General features: G+C 37.2%; 1 protein-coding gene across 1 annotated transcript; it reads left to right on the forward strand.

Annotated features, from left to right (window-relative positions):
* The first annotated feature begins 13563 nt into the window (after positions 1-13563).
* Positions 13564-18729, forward strand: LOC144701295 (glutathione S-transferase zeta class-like). The gene is made up of 10 exons (XM_078573076.1): positions 13564-13714; positions 13841-13934; positions 14100-14156; positions 14331-14416; positions 14485-14556; positions 17467-17520; positions 17592-17667; positions 17905-17966; positions 18179-18238; positions 18434-18729. The coding sequence occupies exons 1-10, from the start codon at positions 13697-13699 to the stop codon at positions 18536-18538; spliced, it is 684 nt and encodes a 227-aa protein (XP_078429202.1). The 5' UTR covers positions 13564-13696; the 3' UTR covers positions 18539-18729.
* The last annotated feature ends 489 nt before the right edge of the window (positions 18730-19218 follow it).

Consider the following 19218-nt stretch of genomic DNA (forward strand, 5'->3'; position numbering starts at 1 on the left):
GAGGCGATTGGGAGGGAGAGATTAGTTAGATACTTCTTCTACCACTGGGAATCTAAATATAGTTTCCCTGTTTGATCGGAGAGATAGAAGATATTGATACTTCTTTTGTAGGGGGAATAATATTTTATTACCTGGACATATATATAAAAAGATATGCCGAGGCCATAACTAAGGATTTCATGAGATCATAGAGTAAAACAGACTAATTTTGGTGAAACTGATGAGCAGGAGAGCCTTCCATTGGATGAAGTGTTGGAGCTACTAAGAACTTCCAAAGGGAGGTTTCTTCGGAGGACGCCGAGGCCAGGATGGGACAGTTTGGCCCCAACAAGCTAGAGGAGAAGCCTGTGAGTTTTCCCCCCTTTGCAAATTTGACTCATGGCTACAATCTTGAATTTATTAGACAGAGAGAGAGAGAGAGAGTGTTCTAGAGAGAAGATTTTGAGGTGTGTGTTAGTCGCTCGCCCTTGGAGATGAACGGGTAGGAAATTAGGTGCAGATGTAATGCTGGGAGAGAGAAGATAGAATGATGAAGAAAAAGAGGGAGAAAGAGGAGAGAGAATATAGAATGATGAAGAAAGAGAAGAGAGAGAAGAGACATAGAAAGAGGAGAGAGATCCATGTCCTAATTAACAAGGAAACAAGACATAGAGAGTGCGTGAGACAGTAAAAAGTGCAAGGAAATGCGTGAATCAATCTGGACGTGTGATTAGAGAACATATCTAATTTAAGGTGATGATAATAACAGAATTTCTGAACAGAGACAGATAATTTATGCCAGGAAAGAGGTAGTTCTAGAGAGAGAAAGAAACCTCAACTCGGCATTGATAATCAACGCATAAGTCGAGAAAATAGGCAACCATTCTAAGCTATGTCGAACCATTTTTCTGGCCAATGCAGGAGAACAATGGATTTGATAACTGAGAGCACGGCTTCTGGAAGATGAACGCGTTACACAACAGAAAAGCGTTAGGCACGACACAAAGGCGATGATCACGACACAAATGCACTTAATGGCGCTAAGGAATGGCATCAATCGAACTAAGAAAAACGGGGTGCAACACAGCGACATTATAATAAAGCCATTGAAAGAGAAAGAGATGCGAACATACCTCGACGTCAAAGAAGCGGTGGAGGAGCGCTCTGCGGTTGGTGGGAGACTTCACATTTCAAAATTGGATGCCTGGTGAGAGTTCCCGAGTTCAGACTTCAGAGTTCTTCCTTCTTCCTTCAGAGTTCCAGCGGATGCCCTAAATCTGCCGGGCGCGGGAGAGTGGAGAATTCAAAGGAAAGCCCTAAATCTGGTGCGGGAGACTTCTTCCGACTAAAATACTTTCCTACGTTATATTTTTCCGTCCGGGACGAAGGATGGGACAATTTTGGGCCTGGACGGGATGATTTTGGGCCTGGACATGACGAAAAACCGTCCCGCCATTACTGGATGGGACGGTTTTTTTGGTGGCGGATGAAAAACTGTCCCGTCCTTCGTCCTTATGCTAACAAAGGACGTATGACGGGATGAAATTCATCCCGAACCATCCTTGTCGTGTCCCATCCACGTCCCTGAACTATATTGATCCCATAACTCAGTCCAATTCAGGCCCTACAAAATGGTTTCGGTCAATTCTCAAGAGTTAAGTTAAGACATAAATCAAAAACTATGATGACTAGAAATCTTCTTTCATGAGCCTATTGAAGATCATCTGCAAGCATAAAAAGAACCTCATAACTGAAATTAGATTGTGGAGAATGATCTCCGCTTGGAAGGAAAATAATGTCTATAGTGGCATGACAGTATAAGGAGAATAAGGATTGTGTGCAGTGCCCAGAATGGGCTGATTCTTTCTGTATGAAACAGGTATGATTATTAGAGAGAATCAGATAATTACGAATGCTTCGACCTTCCAACATATGTTTGATCAAACATAATGAGAAGATCTCAAGTTTAATTACAAAATGATCATTTTTTAAGTATTTGTTTGGTAATAATTTTTCATAGCTTGGCGTAGGACTCTGAATGTGGATAAATTTAGTTCCATAAAAAAATTACATCAGTTAATTTGATACCACAAGTATCTTCTCGCCTGTATTTTTACTATCAAATTTAGAATTTTTTTCGCTCTCCTCTCCGAGTTTTTTTCATATATATTATTATCTTTAATAGTCCCAAAAGTTTCTAGATATCATCCTATCTAACAAACATTTATCATGGAACGGCAGTGACTTTTCATGTCGACTTTGTGGCTTGTGAGAAAATGGGATTAAAAGTATTACAAACTCAGGATGACACTTTCTATTAGTAAAGATAATTATAAAAGCCATATTATTGAATTTTTAAAGAAATGTCTTTGATTAGTAGTAGACTTGAGCAACAATTTTTTAAGTATATTTTTGTTTCTTTTCAAACAAATTCTATTTTTTTTGCGGTCCTCTAGACATGACGGATATAAATGTCCCCAGGATGCTACGTAGAAATGTCCATTGTTGAGGATTCCTATGAACATGCAATTAACAATATTTTAATGGTTGTCAAATACAAAATGTTAACATTGTTGTCTGTATTGATTTTTATATTAATTATTATGCTGGAGATACCAAAATCAGGATAGCTTTACTTCTTTGAGACTATTTTTATTATCTCCAAAATACATAATATTTCTGATTTGACATTTTATTCTGACAATGAGTTAGGCATCACAATAGAATTTTAAAGTCTTTTTATACCTGTTACAAATTTCAGGTTAAACCATATATATTTTTAATTGGTCTTATTATTTCATTCTGATGAAATAACATTGTAATTTTTTATATAAAAGTATACACATAAATCTTCTCTCACATAAATTACTTCATTGATATTCTCTACACAGCCGATGATCATATAGGCCTTTGACATTCGATAATATAACATGCACTAAGTGTGTGCATTGATTAATTGCTTGATCATTATCTATCTATCTATACTTAGAATATTATATGCATGTTATCATTTATTTACTCTATTTTCATAGACCCCATGCACAATCATGTCTGTATACAAAAAATGCATGAAATAGTTAGATTTTTGATAAAAAATGGTGGAATAGATTGGTATTAAAGAGCCACTAGATATGGGATAAGTGAAGTGGCAATGGATGGAGCTACATGGTACACGCCTAAAATGTAAAGGTCCACTCCATGAGTGTGCCAAATGTCATAAAATTTTCATGAAACTGATAAAACAGCTTTTCTTCATCACTCAAGGCAAAAATATGAAGCTAATACTATGGCTAGGATTTGTTGGTTCAAGCTAAGACGAGTGTACGAAAGCTATAGATTATGACACCTACCGAATAAATAGATTGGTCCACTTGGTCCAGGTGCTCTAAGTGTCATGGAAATAATAAGGGAGAACCATATGATAATATTTTGAGTAAAAAATGTTAAATATATCATTTTCTCTCCCCACCTATCTTTCTCTTCACACCCCTCATTTTGGAAGATTCCCAAAGCTTTGAGATTATCAAAATATAGCTCATCCAAACTACAATAGAATCTTGAGATTGGATAGGCATAATACCATTCCAATGCCCCCTCTTATAATTATTGATTTTCATCAATTCAATCTGAAATTTTATTAAATTATATTGGTTCTATTGATGAATGGCTAGAAAGAGTTTAGCCAGTGTGGGCTAATTCCATATTGGAAAAGATTTGACTCAAGGGGTTGGTGAGACAAAAATTTGTAAGAGATTTGTATTCTCTGATGGAAATATATGCGGGTGACAAGCCAATCATACATTCCATATCTTGTTCCATGTTCATTAATAGAACATATTCATTATATTGCACATCTGATTCTTATAATGAAGACCATGAATACATGATTGGACTTAGTGAATTATGATGAGGTTGTACTACGGAGATCATTAGTTTTTAATCATGTGTTCTAAATATTCATATTCAAAGGACATCAAAGTATCTGGTTAGAATAGCACTATCTAGCCTCACTCATATGATGAGTATGGCCGGCTCCGTAGCCATTAGTGTTAAGATACTAAGGATCGATAATGGGTGCTCTTTATTGGAAAGAGTTCACTGAATTGATTTTTATGAATTCTTGAATGGTATTATACCAAATTGTCGATCAGGTTGATTCCATTAATGAACAAAAATCAATAGGTTATACTCACTCAAGTTGAGTTAGGACTGTCACGATTGTGTAAGTGGTCCTTAGACCTGAGACACCAAAGATGTCTTGTGGAAGGACAATTTTATTTTGGCTATGACCTACGAGTCTCTAATCATGAGATTCTAAATGGTCTTAGTCTAAGAGTATCAAGAAGTTCACGATGATGATTGAGTGGTCAAGTTGGGATTGTCCACTCTCGGTATAAGAGGAGACAGTTCAAGGAAGATGATGTGATGAAGTCCTTGGTCAAGCTAGTGAAATATCAGAGAAGATTTCTTCAATGATTTATGAACTCATTGGTACTAACTTGGATTAGGGTTTAAGAGTTGACCATACCCTAAGTTATCTTTGGAGTGTCAAGTGGATGATGAATTATATGTACACAATAACTGATGATGAACATGTTCTATGAGTGAGTCGATGTACACTCCTTTGTATCTTCTAGAGCACGAGGTGTAGCTTGGCACCCCACGTGTTGGAGACTCAACCTATCGATTGGGTTCAATTGATCTGATGTTAATTAATCTATATGATGATATAGTTAATTAATTTGGAAGGCCAATAAAGGTTATTGGGCCACTGGAGTCATTAACTAGACTAATCATGGGCATAGAGGGTCACACGCAAATGGTATTTGGATGTCAAAAGATATACTTAAGTTTTGGGGGTTTTATGAAAAATACCCACTTAATATAAATAAGGGAAGGCTCTAAAAAAAATTCACCCAGGTAAGAATTATTTGAGGGGCCTTCCCCTTCTTCCTTTTTCCACATGGCTCCTCTCCACTCTTAATGCGATTAGGAAAGTGTGACGATGACGATAGAGGGTGAAGAGAGATCATCAAGGTGAAGGAGGAGATTCGACGTGCCATTGACCACATGGATACATCTAGAGGTTGCACACATTCACTCTGGGATCCAAGAGATCACAGATGTGATCCATTCACATGTGATTCATTTCATAGTTTTGTTGATGATCTTACGATTCTGCTATAAGTCTTCCGCGGCATGTAATCCTTGTGTTCATCCATATCAAGGCCTCTAGAACCCAACATTCTCTTCAACTTTAAAGTAAATATGTCTCAAGTGATTATTTAGAGTTTATAAGATTTGAATTATCAGATCCATTAAAATGACTCTTTTGATATCTACTCCTTAAATCTCCCCATCTAAACCTTCCTAATCATTTCATTTATCATCATCCATCCTAGAAAATTCATAGCTCCTTAAAGCTACCCAAGTCAGTGTATAGTTAGCTGATTATAAATAATTTTAATTGACTTTTACCTATCTAATGAATGATAATAATATTTAGTGATCTAATTTAGTATGTGTTGCAAAAAAATATTTATAATAAATTTATAAACATATATAATATCCACTCATCTAGGAACTTAAAATGAGGTAAGGTCCGCAAGAGTGGAACTTGCGCTCAAATATTATGCATTATAAAACCACTAGGCCTGGAGTTTTTGAACTCATATCACCATTGAGGATTTCAAATATGGGATTACAACTTTATAGTGACTGAGGACATGTCCCCTTTTTCATGCCCCCAAATTCTTTAGCATGGTTCAAATATTGAATTGCCACTGCAAAACAAATTTGAAGATACAAGCTTAGGCATGTTAAGAACTTAGGAATTTATTAAAATATTCTGTAAAATTGAAATATTCTCTAAATGATGAATCCTAGATAAACTCCAACTCATAATTATTGATTAATTATACTTTGTTCCATCCTATAAAACTCAATGTCGTCCATATGTGATGATTTAAGTATCTAAATTTGAAGATACAAAGTAAGCGTTTACAAAATAATTTTGAAGACAAACTTAGGCCTGTAATGAAATTTGAGAATTTTTTTGATCCATATGAGTAAATCTGTATGTCTAATTAGTCCATTCTGATATATTCACTTCATAACTTTATTTAACAGATAATAATGATAGAAATGTATTATTTATTATCATGATAATTAGAAAGTATATGCAATTTACTTTGGCTACTTATGGAAACTATTTGAGGCCTGATTTGAGGTGTTTTTGAGTTATTTACAGAAAATATTACGTTTGTAAGGATAGTTCCAAAGCCTTATTTTATAGAAATTAAGTAATTACCTACATGTAAAATATGAGAAAGTAAGTTAAATATTGGATGACAATGTTCGTTTAGAAATTCAGTCAGCCTTTAGATAAAGTAACACATTGAATGGCTGGGGATTCAACCTAAAAAATTGTTGGATGGGAAATGGCCCTCGGGCATTACAAATTTGGATGGCATTTCATGAGTGATTTGATAAAAATATATGCCTTATGAGTGAATCAACTTTTCCTTGTCTCTTGTTCTTCTCTCTCTCTCTATTATTATGAGAGTCCATTTTAATTCGTCTTAAAAAATCTACTGTGCACTAATATAGAGAAGTAATTAAATTAAAATAAAGGATTTAAGATGAATTATTTCTAAATCTAAAGAATCCATATTTTTATTGTATTGTATAGTAATCATACATATCTAGGTCAAAGTTAGGTAACCCTAGGTTGAGGAAATAATACTTTTTCAAAAAAACTTCACTGGAATACGTAAGGAATCGAAAGTCCTGTGATAAGCTAAAATTGAATATTTAGTATTTCAAAATTCCCAGAATCCACCTTTCCATGCAGATCTGGATCAAATGGTAATAACTTTGTTTAAGGTCAACAAGATGGATTCAATTTTTTATGTCCCACGGATATACTGATGTATAGGTGTTTTTTCAGCTGTATTATATTTTTAATTTTGGATTTAAAGTTATAGCTAACATCTGGGTCTGATTAAATTATGAAGACACATAATGAAAGGCAAAAGAAGAGGAAGAGATAAAGGAGCTTATTCTGGTTTTGGGATAGATATCAAACAAGCCAGCCATAAATTCATATACTAACAATCAGTAAATGTTGGAAATTATCAAGAGGTTCTGATAATATCTAAAAATTTTTGAAGGAAAAAGGTAAATGAAATATTTTTATTAAAACTAAACTGAGCAATAGGACTTAAATAATGCGAGAGAATGGTTTTTATTGTATTGGGTATAGGGATTATATTGATATGTGAAACAAAATTTAAAATTAGTCATAATGACTAAGATAGAATGTGTCGTTATAAAGGATAGGCATGAATGAAATGACTTATGTTGAGATATAAATTAAAGGATTTAATTCATTAAATTGAATTTTATTGATTATGTTGAATTTGGTGAAGATAGTGAATCGTATACATTTATAAATAACTAGCGTTGACTGTCTTGTTATTTGAAGGCACGGATATAAATTTGGATCAAACTCTATAGAGAATACACATAATTCCACTAGAAGACAATGTATTGACATTGATGATTAATCTTATTACAAAGGACATTAAGTTGAGTCATGAATTGAGAAAGATATTTACATGGGCATGGATAGATGAAAAGCGGGAGGAATTTAATTACACTTGATGTTGAATATCATTTTTGTGAATTACTTTACCAATAATCATTTAGCAGAGATATATCATGAAGGAAATCATGTGTGTTGAACGATCCAAGAGGCAGCTCTCAACAGAAGAAGATGATTGAAGGAGACAGCTCTCAACAGTGGAGGCATTGGTGACAAAAATAAATGGTATTTACCTCCAAATTCTCCAATATTTTTTAGCTTTTGTATTAATACCTAAGTTCTCCTTGCATTATTCATAGGGGAATGGCCTTGATAACATGGCCTATGATAGGTAAAAATGCAACCTTCGTCAAATAATGACTTAATCAGTATGCACTAACTAAGATGATGGAAAATTTTAGTGCATTCCTAATTCCACATACCTTTTAGTCAATGATCTCTACCTGAGAAAACAAAATATCATATGGATAGTTAAACTAGTAATTAATCTACAAAAAATAAATTATCAATTTCCTACAGTTATTATCTTTTTCTTTGAGGCATCTTGAGTTCATCTTAACATAGGATGGAGATCAATGAAGCAATCCTCATAGATATCTTCTTGACAAATTGAATCAATGATTTTAGTACTTAAATGGCAACTTCCTTTATTTCTCGATATGACGTTGAATGATTGAGCAGCTCGGTCAACTTCAGTCTGTGGCAACAAAGGTGAAGGACATATTGATCGAAAAGGATGTTATTGAGGCGTTGGATGATTCAAAACCTGAAGATGTCAAGGATGATGATTGGAGACGAATGCAAATGAAGGCCGCCAGCACTATTCGTTAAAGTTTGTCGGATGTTGCAAGATATCATGTTTTTGATCTTGAAGATCCTGCCCAGATGGCCGAAGGTACCAAATTGCATGCTCATATTGATCATTTCCAAAGCTTTTTGCATTGATTTGCAGAACTTTGAGGACGACTTGTCTAAGGAGAGCAAGAAGGGACGGTCCAAGTCAAGGGCCAACTGGTTGAAAAACCAGGAATGCCATAAGTGTCATGCCAATGGGCACTTAAGGCGTGATTGTCCAAGGTTGACAAGTGGTATCAGAAAACTTTGGCACCTCTGGCCAAAGTGAATGTCCGAAGCCGACAATATGAGCATACAATTTGGTACCTTCAGCCATCCAGAGTCCAAATAACTTTGCTTTCAATAAAGCTTTGCTCATAAATGTCTTCCATGCGTATCATAGAGCCAATGTCTTCCACATCTGGGCAGGATCTTCAAGATAAAAAACATGATATCTTGCAACATCCGACAAACTTTAACGAATAGTGCTGGCGGCCTTCATTTGCATTCGTCTCCAATCATCATCCTTGACATCGTCAGGTTTTGAATCATCCAACGCCTCAATAACATCCTTTTCAATCAATATGTCATTCACCTTTTGTTACCACAGACTGAAGTTGACCGAGCTGCTCAATTTCTCAACGTCATATAGAGAAATAATGGAAGTTGCCATTTTCGTAAGCCGTAACACGTCCCCTCAAACACGTAGGTCTGATACCACTTGTTGGCCGCAAACTCTCGCGAAAGCATACTTGGACGTGAACAACTACAGAAGATGTCGAGGATGATCCCAAGATGATACAAGGAGAAATACCGAGGCGTAGTCGTTAGCCTTGTCATGTCCCCGTGTCGTCACCGTTAAGGGAGCACCAACTCCAAGAGAGAGAGTGAATGGGAGACTTCTAGTTCAAATGAACTTTCAAGAAGCTCAATTTAACTCAAAGGGAGAAAAGAGAATACATCAAGGGTGAAGAAAACGAGAAATTGGGGGCCTTTTATAGGCACAAACTATGGTCTTAATGCCCCCTAAAAATTAGGCAAGATATTATTTTCAATAATGTGCCAAGTCATCCTACTTTCTAGGATGTACCAAGTCAACTCTAGACATGGTCGTTCTGTTCTGTTCGTTTAAAACGAACAAAAAATTCACACAACCAAATCGCACAGGGGTCTATTCGGTGTGTTGTTCTTTTATGTGCAAAAATTCGAACAGATGTTCGAACAATTCGCACAAACGAACAAATTCGCACAAAACGAACAAATTCGCCCAACCAAACAAAATTCGCACAACCGAAAAAATTCGCTCAAACGAACAAATTTGCACAAACGAACAAATTCGCACAACTGAACAAAATTCGCACAAACAAACAAATTTGCACAAAACAAACAAATTTGGCACGAAAAGAACATAATTTTTCAGAAATTGCGTAAATGCACTAAATTGGAAAAAATTATTATGCATCTACCAAAGTATATCATACTAAGAATATTCTAATTTATTATGACGTTATACTAATTCACAACTCACATGTCACAAAACACCATATTTAATATAATTCTATCAGTACAAATCTAACAGTCATTGAATCTAGTGATAATGGCATTTATATTTTAATGGTAGCTGATATGTGAAAGGTTTATGTCATTGTTGTCGCTTAGATTTAAGAAAAAAGTTTGGATTATTTTAATGAATTAATTTGGCAATTTAATCAGAAGAGGGGATTATACTGAATTCACTTTGGTAATTCATTTCATTTCATTGGGTGACATAACTGAACTCATTCGGTTTTAACGGAAAGGAATTAATTAATTTAATAAACTTTTGAGAATTAATTTCATTAAAATGACTTACATGAAATGGAGTGTACTTCCATATTTTTCTCGAATTTGGTTAGAGGGTGGAATGATTAGATTTCAATAATAATATATTTAGGTATTTGTTCAATGATAATATAAATTTTTTTACTTCGCATACCTAAGAAAGAACGTATGATGGGTGTATCCAAACCGTATTGAATTCAAGATGTCATTTTTGAAATCAAATGTTAGGGTTCCTAGTTTTGTCAGAGAGAGAGAGCAAGAGAGAAGGAGAGGGAGAGGGAGAGGGAGAGAGTGAGTGAAAGAGAAAAGAAGAGGGAGAGGGTGAGGGTGAGTGAGAGAGAGGAAGACAGAGGGAATGAGAGCGACGGTGAGAGTGTGGGACAGAGAATTGGGGAAGGAAAGGGATAGGGAGATAGAGAGATGACGAGAAAGGGGGGATTAAAGACATAGAAAGGGAGAATTTGATAGATCGAGAGTAAGGGAGAATAAGAGAGAGAGAGAGAGAGAGAGAGAGAGAGAGAGAGAGAATCAAAGAATTAGAAGGCGAGAGAGAATCGGAGATAGAAAAAGAGAAGATCAGAGAATGATAGAAAAGGAGAAAGAGATAACTAGGGAGAGAGAAAGATGGAATTAGGGACCGCGAGAAAACTAGAGACAGAGTTAGGGAATGAGAGAAAAGTAGAGAGGAGAAAGCGAGGAAAAGAGAGAATCAGATAATTAGAGAGCAACAATTTTTCTTCAGAGGCCGCAATCCCTCCTCATGATGGGAAATTTAATTTTTGAAAAATAAATTAAACACTGTGTGGAGAACATTTCCTTGAATATATATGTATTTTAATACACCAACTGCAAAACGTGGGGTACGACTTAATATTTTTGAAGAGTAGGACACATTTTTGAAGAAAAATAACTCACTTCAAAATTGAAGTCCCTCTTCTCACCCAAAACTTCAAAATTCCAGTCAGATTTATGGCTGGGTATTTCTAACTGCAGAACCAGCTTTCCTCCTCCTGCCCGAGTATGCTCTTTTGGTGATGGTTGAATCCTGAGTAGCGCCCTCAGCTCGATGACCAGCACTCCTGCTCTGCACAGGTAAAGAAAATCTTATAATTGGAGACAGAATTAGAGAGACGAAGAGAAAGAGGGAATTGAAGACAGAGCAAGGGAGAATTTGATAGATAGAGAGTAAGGGATAGTAAGGGGGAGAGAGAGAGGTTGACTAATAAATCCAGAAAATGTAACATACTATCGGATGAACATATCGAGAGGTTAAATGATCAATCTGAGCAATTATTATCCCGTCCTCAATATGCTTTCAAGCAAAAAGATTCCCTCTATGAGAATCTAATTGCGTAGAGAATTAAAATAGCTTCATCAGCATCTTAAAAAAAGAATTATTCACCCCGTTGTCACATTACTGAGACATATTTATCATTACTACATAATGATATAGCGCTGGAGAAATTATGAGATGAAGCAGATACAAGAGCAACTTATTTGGTCAATCGAATGCCATCACCTATCTTAAATAATACAACATCACAAAATACCTCTGAAAAATCACTTATCCAACTTTTTGTCCGTGCAAAAAAATTGGATCTCTATTTAAACCTTATAAAATTTCAGAATAAGTTAACTTTCAGATAGACAATTGAAGAAATAGAGAGATAGAGAGCGCGAATTAGAGATAGAGGAAGAGCAAATCAGAGATTTAGAGAGAGAGAAAGAGGGATTCAGAGATAGAGATAGAGAAAATCAGAGAATTAGAAAGAGACAGAATCTGAGAGACAAAGCGAAAGAGGGAATTAAAGTCAGAGCAACGGAGAATTTGATAGACAGAGAGTAGGGGAGAATAAAAGAGAGAGAGAGAATCAGAGAATTAGAGGGAGAGAGAGAATTAGAGATAGATAAGGAGAAAAACAGAGAATGATAGAAAGAGATAAAGAGATTAGTAGGGTGAGAGGAAGAGATGACCGAGAGATAGAAAGAAAATATTAGAAAGTGAGCGAAATAGAGAATTACATAAAGAGAATTGGGGCACTAGAGAGAGATAAACATAGAGATTTAGAGATATACAATTGAAGAAATACAGAGACAGAGAGCGCGAATTAGAGATAGAGGAAGAGCAAATCAGAGATTTAGAGAGAGAGAGAAAGAGGGATTCAAAGATAGAGGAAGAACAAATCAGAGAATTAGAAAGATAGAGAATTTGAGAGAGAGAGTAAATTGGAGAATTAGAGAGCCAGTGAGAAAAATAGAAGAAAAGAGGTTTTGAGATAGTGAATTAGTGAGAGGGCGAGAGAAAATCAGAGAATTAGGAAGAGACCGTAAAAGAGATTCAGAGATAGAAAAAGAGAAATTTGGAGAATGAGAGGAGGAGATGGAAGGAGAAATTAGAGAGCAACAAACAGAGAAGCAGATAATTAGCAAGGGAGGCAAAGAGAAAAATAGGAAGAGAATCAGATATAGAGATGGGAAATTTAGACGTTAAGGGAGAGAAAGAGATAAATAGGGAATTAGAGAGAGACATACAGAATTACAGAGTGCGAAAGAGAGAATAAGAGCGTTATTGAGAAAAAATCAGAGAGAAAGTAAGAGAGAATCAGATAGTTAGAAGGGAACAAGATAGCATCAGAGAATTAGAAAGAAAGAAAGAAAGGAGAATCAAAGAAACGTACCAAATCCCGACTCCTCTTTCCGCCTCCACTTTGACCCTCGTCCGAATCCGACGCTAGAGATGCGAATTCGGAGTAGAGCTGCCAAATCGGCTGGGAGAAAGTTTGATGATTTCAAGCGCGGTGATTCTCCCCGTGATGGTGTCTATGGGCCGTCGTCGAGACTCGAGAGAGATGGAGAGAAGAGACGGGATTCCAAGAACGAGGGACGGAGGGAGAGAGACTGGGACAGTGGGACTCTGAGAAAGAGAATGAGAATAAAATGTTTTTTAAAAAAAGCCCTTAAAAAAAATCGCACAATTCACACAATGCGAACCGCACAGCCGTCTGTGCGAAGATCTGTTCGTTTTCAAGATTGTTCAGTTCGGAAATCCGAACAATTTGCGCAATTCGCTCCAATTCGCACCAACGGAACAGAGCGACCATGTCTAGTCAACTCCCACAATCCTGAAACTAAGAGACTTGGGGTTTACATTTTCTAATCTTGAGTCAGTCTTAATCTTGTCAGATGAAATAAATGATTGCCAAACGACCATTTGTCAACTTTATAATATTCTATTTCTACATATTATGATGGTTCATTCTGGTTAGACATCACATTTTTAATCTCCAATCAATGCAATTGATACTTATTACTGTACTGTTTATTTATCACGACCCCAATTTCGATCCACCAGTCTTGAATTCAGTATATTTATTCATTCTTCCCAATTCCCCTTTCTCCCAAAACGCACTGATTTTGTCTCTACGCAATTCTTCAATTCCGGCGATCAAGCCTGGCATGAGTTCTAGCTTGGAGGTTCAAAATTTCCTTTTCATCCTCTCCACAACTCGTACCCGTCTTCATTCCATGGAATTGCGCATACAGTGTGTTTTTTTTTTTTATGTATATCTCAACTAATCGGCTTGATTGGGCACTTTTTAGTCCGCCGGAGCAGATGAATCCAAGAAATTAACGCTATATTCATACTGGAGAAGCTCTTGCTCGTACCGTGTTCGCATCGCGCTCAATCTCAAGGGTTATGCTCTATTTTTTCTCCTCTTTCAATATACATTCTGTCTGCACTCTGCAGTTTGCTGTTATTCGTGATTTGCTTGTCGCATACTGCCACAGTTTTTCTCTCTCTCAAATTTGAAGCTGACGATGTTTGACGGTTTCGTTTCATCATTTCGTTGCGTAAAAGGGTTGGAATACCAGCACAAGACTGTTAACCTAGTCAAAGGAGAGCAGTTTACTCCGGGTGAGCATACGTCGAGCTAATAGTTATCATCTTTTCCGAAAATTTTTGAATTCGTTTACTCGCGTTCTTCAGTTTTATGGGCATGGAATGAAATTTTGATTCTTTGGTCGGCGATAATGACACGGATCGTATGTAAAATATTTTTCTTACAATCGATTGAAATCTCAAATGTAGAGTTCGAGAAGTTGAACCCTCTGAGATTTGTACCAGTTCTAGTCGACGGTGGATCAGCCATCGCAGATTCTTTTGCAATTATACTGGTTGGTGAAACTATTTGATTGATTGAATTAATAATTTATCAGCTTACTTACTTTTGCCTTCTGATCAGTATTTAGAAGAGAAGTATCCCCAGCATCCCCTGCTTCCTCAGGATCTTTTGAAGAAGGCGATTAATTATCAGGTTGGGTAGCTCCGCTTTCTTTAGAAATATTGCTTCGATATGGAGTTGTATTGTCATCGTCGAATCTGTGCCTTCTTTTTAGCTATCGGGAAAAAACAATCGGTCAACTGTTATTCTGTTTTTTTTTTTCAGGGAATTTTTTTGTTGTGATTGTGAAAGCTTTTTTCGTAGAATCTGCAAAAGCATCTTCCGTAGAACATGAAATTCTACTCCATTAGTTACCTCGGGAATTCAAGGAAGAAAACAACCTTAATGAGTGCTAAACGACACATGTTCAGTCATGCATATGAAAAGCACTAACTCCCAAACATTTGGCGATATTGTTGTAGAAACTTTAAAAGAGTGGATTTCTTGTTTAGGTATGCAGGATCTGGGATAAACTAAAAGTAAAAATTTCTTATAAACCGAAATTTTGTTCTTAAGATTGTATCAGACACTTCAGATGGCATGGTGGCACTAGCCAAACCTGTAGCTTTGCATACTGGAGGAGAGGTGAGATGACCACTAGCACTTTTCATGGCCTTCACGCAATGCAGTGGGCGGTTGAAGGTTCGGGCTGCTTGGTTCTAGCATTCAAACTTTCATTGCCCCGCTCATCACACATACCGGGGGCCGGGCCACTTGGGCAAATTGGTTCAGTTTTTTGCTATTGAAAAATAAGAAAATCGCCACTTGGTCTTTCCATCTTGTCCCATCCCTTCTTCCTCGCGCATGCTCCTGTCTGTCATTGCTTCTTAGTGCGTTCTGTTCCTCTTCCTCCCCGACCATCCACTGCTTGTCATCCTCAGCCTGGTTGCTAGTGCTTACACTCAAAAGTGGGAAGTGTGCTTGAAGTAGGCATCCAGATCTTTCTTCTCTCCTTTGAAGCCTTGTCCTGAGACTTTTCTCCACAAGTCCAACCGAAGACCTGGGTGTCAGACTGTAGGGTTAAAATGTCACTCCCTATATAATTATGGGGTTTTACGTAGAAGTGTACGTCTCTATCAGTCTATTTAAGGCAGATAGAGTGAAATAAAAGCTGAACAATTCTACTGTTTTTCCAGGATTTTTCCCCTCGATCCTAGGGCAGTGGGCTCCTCCCTTTATCCATCCTCTTCTCTTTCTTCCGATCATCTCAAAAGTCGTCACTGGATATTCGTCAAAGTTTAGAAAATATTTGCGTTTAATGCGAGCTCTCCTCCCCCCATCCCACACATATTTATGAGTGATTATGTGGTGTTGTGCTGATAAATTTTCGTTGAATGTTTGATTCTAACAAACTTCATCGATTTTAAATTTTATTATATTTCAGTGTTTGTGAGAGTAGATTATTGTATCTAAAATTATTGTTATTGTTTAAATCAAAAGAATCCCTGTCACCCTCCATTTGGGGCATTTGAGGCAGTGGGTGGTGCAAAGGTAGGCCCCAAATTTGGATCGTCCAGGGATCGGTGGGTTTGGGGCACTCAAAATTGGTCCACTTAGGATCTGATTTAAATAGACACCAGGCACTGAAAATCTCCAGGATCCATAGCTGAGAGAATCTGACAAATAACATCCTCATACTCGGCTGGTAAGCACTAGAGGAGTTTCAGATTGCTGACCTGATCCTATGTATCATTCTAAAGAGGAATTGTCCCGCAGATCCTTCTGGATCAGAGAACACTAGCCAAAATGATCAAACTCTTGTCTTCTTTCTTCAGTCTCTAGTACTCTCCTGTCAAATCATACACGCACGAGAGATAACATATGTGCTCCAAATGAGGCATGACATTCACAACATTTGGCTCCCTAGCTGAACCATCAGTAAAACATCATCATCTCCTAGTCATCCAGCTTATGAAGGGAAGAAGGATCAGGATGTGGGCTGGGACGCACACTGCATCCTTGTATGCATCCCGGTACGCAGGTCATGGAGCGCATGGTGGAACGGTAAAAGCCCTGATTGATTTTGGTGGGACAATGGGGGGTCAATTCAAGGACTGTGCGTCAATTGAGGCATTCCGTATCCTTTCTGGGGACATTGGATATTGGTCAAGATGGCGCTAGTCTTGTCCTGTCCTTGCCTCCCATCCCAGGATGCTTGAATACGATGGCCAACATCTAAGCTGGGTGGCTTGGTTGAACCAACTTAACTGAGTTGGCTGTTCTAGACTGGATCTGGTCCAGTTCAAGTCAACAATCAGCACAGGCTCAACCCTAACCGGTAGGCGGCTTATTCAAATTGAGAGCCACTCACTTACTCTGAGTTAGGTATGGTGGTGACAGATGCTGCTCCTGAAGTGGACTCAAAAGGTGGGGACAACAGGGATGATGACCTTGCTCGGTTGTAGCCATCAAGGCAATGATGGCATAGAATGGGGATGCTGGACACACCAATGTGTAGTGGCACGGTAGTGGCAAATGATGATGGTGGCGACAATCACTTGGCAACAGAGAGAAAGAGAATAACAGGTGTCGATCGCAGATGAAGATCTATGACTAGGTTATTCCAGAGATAATGGAAGTTCCAATAGCAACATTTGGATGACAAGATGATGGTTGACAACCTGTCTCTGATACCTTGAAATTGAAATTTCCTGTTCTTTCATTTGAAAACAATGTGCTGATCACAGTTCAAAAGAGAAGAGGACAGACGAAAGTGGTGAGAGGATAAATGGACCCATGCCCAAATGCATCAGAGCCCATTATATAATAACATAACAGTCACGGAGAAGAAAGTCGCTCATATTTTTAGTGGCATGCCAAGATTTCTCTACCGTGGGCAAGATGAATAGGTTCATTGTTGAAAATTATCCCTGGCATGCCAAGATTTCCGAATTTGATTAGTGCTTAGTCTTAGTATCTTATTTTATATTCAATGGTTGTACATACTGCGCATGGGGTAAACTATGCTAAGGCTCTTATTAATCTTTTGTGTTATGTTTTCAGGTGGCAAATGTTGTCTCCTCGAGCATACAACCCCTTCAGAATCTTAGTGTGCTGGTAAAGTTCTACTACAGAAGCTTGAATGGGTTCTCAGATTTGATGCTTACTGGCCTCTTTTTTACTTGTAGAATTATGTCGGCGAGCACTTTGAATCTGAAAAAAAAGTGGAATGGGCTCAGCATCATATTGTGAATGGTTTTGAAGGTCATTGCTTTTCTAGTCATATAATTAGTTCTTAGACGGTCTATTCAACATAGACTCTTGTTACCCAAGTTCCACTTTTCTTGCTTGAAAGTAAGACGACAGAGTATGCCATCTTTATGGGGCTCTGTTGCAGAAGTGAACTCTGACTACTTTATAGGCATATGATTTTCTTGTATCTCTTTGGATAAGCTCGACGCTATTGGAATATCTTCTAACTCAGCCATCTGGGATTTCCAGCCCTTGAAAAGCTTCTGAAGCAGCATGCGGGAAAGTACGCCACAGGAGATGAAATCTATCTGGTATGTGCATATGTTGTTACTTCATTCACAATGCATTTATTTATGATCGTACATGGAAGGCGTATCTTAAATCAAATCCGTAGTAACTTAAAGTTCCGGGTTGCCCTGCATATATTTTATTATAAAGATGGGGATGGCTTTTGCTTGACATTTATCTCTGTTACCTAACATAGAGCACGAATCTGACATGGTTAAATGGTTGCGAATTTCAGGCCGATGTTTTTCTTGCCCCTCAGATTTATACAGGGGCCATCAGGTTCAACATTGACATGGTAATTGAAGTCTTACAACAATAAAAATTATACATTTGGATGCCAAGCTTCTTAATTAAGTTTTGGCCCGTTTAGTTTTGTTATCATGGGCCTCTTTCTTTTCTTTGGCTGATTCCAGAATCCCATCAATGCCAGGTCCTTTTTCTTGTATATTAATAATGTGGCCGCTTTTCTTCTGTTTTCTTCAAATTGTAGGGTCGCTATCCCATCCTCTCAAGGCTGATGCTTGCATACGATGAAATACCTGCATTCCAATTGGCTCGGCCAGAGGCGCAGCCTGATTGTCCCCCATCTGTTTGAGGAAAACAATAAATCATCATCCAACTTGACCTGGTGGCGATCTAAAAGAATGTTTGTTCTTCTTTTGCATATTGTCTTTAAGTGGTTTTTGAATAAGCTGCTGCATGTAAAATATGTAATGATGACTAAAGTGCTTTTCTGAATTTCACTGTAAGATTATATCGCTATTGAAAAAATTTTATTTGATGCAATTGCACCAGGATGACTTAAATTTCTCTCTGTACTTTGGCGTCTTTGCAGTTGCAGACATCTCCCCCACAATACACAATGATAAAACTCATCCACTCACTTCATTCATGCCTCCACTATCATCCAACACCTGGCGCTGCCAAAGTGCATGCTAAGGTATTTAGTTAAAAATAATTAAGGTTTTTCATTATAAAAATTCTAGAATAGTAACAAAATTATTCCATGAATTTTGGTTAAAATATTGTGTCTATCTGTTTTTAATTATCAAGATAATTAGGTTAAGTAGCATAAATCTTTTTCATTAATTCCTAGAATTATTTTAAATTATTTTTTCCCATTTTGTTTTTATTAAATTATATTTAGTGAATAAATAATATAAAAATCCAAAAATAGAAATTTGAGTTAAAGTTCACTTGTTCAGTACTTTCTCCTTGTGCATTCCACCCTTATTGGCTCTGCGCTAGTGTTTGCCCGTCCCAACCCCGATATCG

Source organism: Wolffia australiana, chromosome 3, assembly GCF_029677425.1.
Source record: "Wolffia australiana isolate 7733 chromosome 3, ASM2967742v1".
Lineage (NCBI taxonomy): Eukaryota > Viridiplantae > Streptophyta > Magnoliopsida > Alismatales > Araceae > Wolffia > Wolffia australiana.

Bases quoted from the DNA above. Each gene is read 5' to 3' on its own strand.
- LOC144701295 (XM_078573076.1), top strand. The intron at 13,935-14,099 runs GTTATGCTCTAT...GTTGCGTAAAAG, and splicing joins CATCGCGCTCAATCTCAAGG to GGTTGGAATACCAGCACAAG. The intron at 17,521-17,591 runs GTAAAGTTCTAC...TTTTACTTGTAG, and splicing joins TTCAGAATCTTAGTGTGCTG to AATTATGTCGGCGAGCACTT.